The sequence below is a fragment of the Belonocnema kinseyi genome, chromosome 2 (assembly GCF_010883055.1).
Source record: "Belonocnema kinseyi isolate 2016_QV_RU_SX_M_011 chromosome 2, B_treatae_v1, whole genome shotgun sequence".
NCBI lineage: Eukaryota > Metazoa > Arthropoda > Insecta > Hymenoptera > Cynipidae > Belonocnema > Belonocnema kinseyi.
Window position 1 is genome coordinate 157,956,043 of NC_046658.1, and position 4,079 is coordinate 157,960,121.

A 4,079-nucleotide genomic window follows, 5' to 3' on the forward strand; every position below is an offset into this window, starting at 1 on the left:
CTTACTATATGATTAAGCTAAGGAGTAGTAATATTGCATGTTTTTACTCAACTAATGAAACTTAATTTTGAGTAACTAAGCTACTCGATCAGTTTATAAAATATCAAACAATAACTGAAGTATATAAATTCATTACCTTGGTATACATTTGATTTTGTCTTCTGTCTCAGCAGCCTTTTGAGCAGCATGTTGTAAAATTTTTTGTTTCTTATTATTGAGTTGGCGTATTTCTTCAGCCATTCTTTTTTTCTGCTTCTTTGCCTCTTGTTTTTGATCCTCTTCCAATTTTTTCTTCTTTGTGAAATCAAAATATTTGCCATGGGCATTTTTAGCTGCTAGAATCATGCCTTTTGTTATCACGACGGATTCAACACCACCAGCAGCCTTAATTGCATCGCACGTTATACGTAATGCCATGAGGCTTTCGTGACTTTGGTTTTCTATGATACAGTCAGAATTGACTGAAAATCCACGATAAAGTGCCGCATTTCCGTGTGACATAATGAATATAAATTTCAAGAATTCCAGAAGATCTGAGTTTTCATTGCGGCAATTAGCAAGGATCTTCACCCAGAAATGGTCTAAGCGTAGTACTTTTTGTTCATAGGCCTTCATTTCTTGAATCACATCAGGTAACTTGGACACATCTTTATACTTGCGTTTTATTTTATCTGAGGACTTTCTGCGATTAAAGTAGGATTAACACAAGAAATCAATCTAGTCATGTTGTACAGCAGTGGAGAACGCTCGTTCAGTTTTTCAATAACGTCGAGATAAAAATTTCTGCAATCTTTTCGGAATCTTGATATTTTTTCGTCAGGCAGCTTAGGTTTAATAGCTGCAAGTGTAGTTTTCGTTTCAAAACCTAAATCAATGTCAGATGCACGAATCAGATTTTCCTCGTTTTTCAAATCTACTGCCATAATGGAACAATTTATTTGTAGGACTTCTTTTTTTACAAAACGTTCCATGATATTTACCATCAAGTATCTTATATCTTCGTATAAGAAAGGTGCCATTGGAGAATCCGTTTGAAATTCTTTGAGAAAAGGCTCTACTAAAGTAGCAGCTGAAATAAAAAAAGCTAACTTTGCTCCTAGTGACTTGTCTTTAACAAATTTTAAAATGATTTGAAAATGATCATTTTTATGCAGAGGATTCTTTTACCTTCTTTTTCGATAGCATCAACCCATATTATTAAAAAAGGTACCATAGTATAAGCTCTTCTAGCTACTTTTCCACTTTCAACCCATCTTATGGAGCAAAATGTTAGTGGGAATAAATTTGAGTTCGTTATCTTAACATAATATCCTCGGCGTGCAGGTGTATCGCGGAACAAATAATACAGGGTCCTTATAAATACGTCGATTTTCCAGTTAAAATTCTTGATACCAGCTTTAAATGCACCATGAACATTCTGAAGACCGCAACTACCGATTTCAACAAGAACACAGTTACCTGCATTTTCCTCAGTTAGTTTTTTCTTCAACTGCTTAATCATGCTGAAATCAACTGCTGGGCCATCCATCGATACTTGGATAATTTTTGATAAATTATCTACTCCTACTGCTTCTTTTAAACCCTCGTTATCTTTCTGAAGCTGAATTTTAGATGCTATGAGGCTATCTTCAAACATCAACGGAAAAAACGATACGGCATCACCTGCACCGCGAAAACTATAATGCTTAAAAACTGCAGTAAGACACCATATAATTTCAGCTTTTGTGACAGCTTGAGATTGTATAAATGTTTTAATAGAGCTTTTTATTGCTGCTTTAGATACTAAATATGCATTACTGATTTGCTTAGTTTCGGCCATAATATCTCCACTAGGCCTAGCAATATTATTTGCAGTACACGCGTTAGAGATCGCCAGAGAACTGGAATTCGAAAATTAAATCATACATTTTTAAAAATTTTATTGAGATTGGTAGAAAGATTCGTTTTTTAATATGTAATATTAGTATAAACAAGCTTACTTGTCGGATTATTTAGAGAATCGTTTCGCTTTAAGAAAAAATCCATATTAAGACTTTTCGTATGTCCCTCTTCATTTCTAGTGTGTTTTCCGCTTCTCGTGTGACTAACAAGAGCAGCTCTTCCCATGGAATCTATCTTGAAGTCCTTACTGCAGTATGCACAAAATGCATATTTATTTCCAAGCTGAGATTTATCAACCCATGGAAACTCTTGTTTATAACTTGGACAATAGGTGGTGAATTTTAGCTGTGATCCCATTGTTCCGTCGTAAATCGTTCACCTTTTTAAAAAAACCAAAGTTTTATGACAATACGTATACTTTACAACTACTGTATAGACGGTAAATAAAAACCTACTCTACTGTTTTAATTATATACATCTGAACGAATGATAAAAGAAATATCACGCTAAACTAATTAAAAAAATAATTTTGACTTTTTTATGTTCAATGAAGGTAAATGAGTAGTAAAAGCACGCCAATAAATCATAACCCCCGAAATTAGTTTTGATCCTTAAGATTTAAAAGAAGTACACTGTAAAAAAAAATTAAACAATTCAGTTGTTATTGGTAAAATTACATAGAAAACTTTCTGTACTATCAGCATTTGGAGAATAGGAATAATACACCTACACCTACTTCCAACATAGCTAATTTCCTTCACAATTATAAAATTACGAAATTTGAGGAATTTAGATAATTCATAGAACTGCAGTTTTTTTTTAATCAAACAAAAAGTTGATGTGAAATTTCAAAATTGTGAAAAAAATCATCAAAATTTGTAAAAGTATTCTTAAAAATGGTAAAAGTCCTGAAAAATTTATTCTATTTTTCATTCGTATTTTTTTCAAATTAAGGAAGTTTAAAAAATAATGATGTGTGTAATGTACAAAAACATTGCTTAAGGAACATTTGGTAAACAGAAAAATTATAAAGTTCGCAATAACTCCAGTTAAAAGTGGAATAATTCCGGTTAAAGCGCAATAATTCCGGTTAAAAGCGGAAGTCAAATTCGCTATCGCAAATTTTTGCCATATTCGCCATATAAGTTAGTAGGTAGAATGGAGACACTTACCTTTGATTACCATATAAAAATACAGCAGGCTTTCAATCATTTGATTTCGTTGACGGGTATCCATATATTTCAATTCAGTGTTTAGTCGAATCTCACAAACAAAAGTCTACGCGCACCATAACCCGTATGAGCTTTCACATTTCACTGTAAAGGTTAGGATTGGTACCAACTGCGCGAAGCCTGGAAAAACTAATCTGAGGCATCAAGATGTGTTCTTCACAAGAACTTCCTTCTCAATAAGTGCGATTGACTAATGCTTGCTCTTTATTGGTTATCTGTACATAAAGAACCGCGTGCATGCTCGACGATCACTACGCGATTCCACAGGCTTGCCGGCGTCGTACTGACCAATCACCGTGCACGGAAGTTCAAGTGTTCATGCTTGTGTAATATCCCTCTTGGGGTTACGGCGCGAACGCCGATCTTATTCAAAATTTAATTAGAGTTTAATTGAAATTTTAATTGAATTGAAATCAATTAAATAAAATAATTGAATATTCCAATGCTAGTTGATGTGATTTGAAATGATACACAAAAATATTTTAGTTTAAAAGAGAACTTAAACTAACCGTTTAAGTCTCTATGTATATTCTAGAAATTTAAGTTGTACCAGAAAATACAATGGATAAAAAGAAAGATCAACTAGCTAGTCGGTGGTCGGATCGATATTACCGATCGGCGATGCTACGATGATGCTCTCCGGCTCGTCGCGGCTCGCTGTCGTTGCTCTTGCGTGGGAGGAAAAAGGGCGGCCCTTCTGGTGCGTCAGCGAATGAAAAGCCCTCCTGGCTTCCCCCGTTCCCGCTTGGGCCTCGCATCACTCTTCTCCTCTCTCGCTGGCTTTTCCCGCTTTTCTCCTCTCGCTCTGCCGATGTTCGCAGGAGGTTGACATGTGTGTCCCTGGCGTCGCAAACGGTTTGGACCCTTGCCCGAAAAGTCGTAAAACTCGAAGCTTGAGTTTTTTATATCGAAGGCGACTTTGTCTCCTCTTACAGCCTGTCGTTATCGCCTGTCGAGTTTGGAATT

The 4,079-nt window shown here is 35.3% G+C and overlaps 2 protein-coding genes across 3 annotated transcripts in view; one reads left to right on the forward strand and one right to left on the reverse strand.

Moving 5' to 3' along the window:
- LOC117167861 (cell division cycle protein 23 homolog) overlaps positions 1 to 4,079 on the forward strand; it is a 19,970-nt gene that overhangs the window by 13,814 nt on the left and 2,077 nt on the right. Inside the window, exon 8 of one of the 2 annotated variants that reach the window (XM_033353076.1) lies at positions 2,061 to 2,079. The exons of the other annotated variant lie outside the window; for it this stretch is intronic. The gene's annotated coding sequence lies outside the window, so the exon portion shown is untranslated. Of the gene's footprint in view, positions 1 to 2,060; positions 2,080 to 4,079 lie in introns of those variants that run through there. 2 annotated transcript variants of the gene reach the window in all.
- LOC117183042 lies at positions 1,783 to 2,238 on the reverse strand. Its single transcript, XM_033376194.1, has 2 exons — positions 1,980 to 2,238; positions 1,783 to 1,880 (listed from the first exon to the last, which is right to left on the reverse strand). Exons 1-2 carry the CDS (start codon positions 2,236 to 2,238, stop codon positions 1,783 to 1,785), a joined length of 357 nt encoding a protein of 118 aa, XP_033232085.1.

Bases quoted from the DNA above. Each gene is read 5' to 3' on its own strand.
- LOC117183042 (XM_033376194.1), bottom strand. From the start codon at position 2,238: ATGGGATCACAGCTAAAATTCACCACCTATTGTCCAAGTTATAAACAA. The intron at 1,881-1,979 runs GTAAGCTTGTTT...TTCGAATTCCAG, and splicing joins TTCTCTAAATAATCCGACAA to TTCTCTGGCGATCTCTAACG.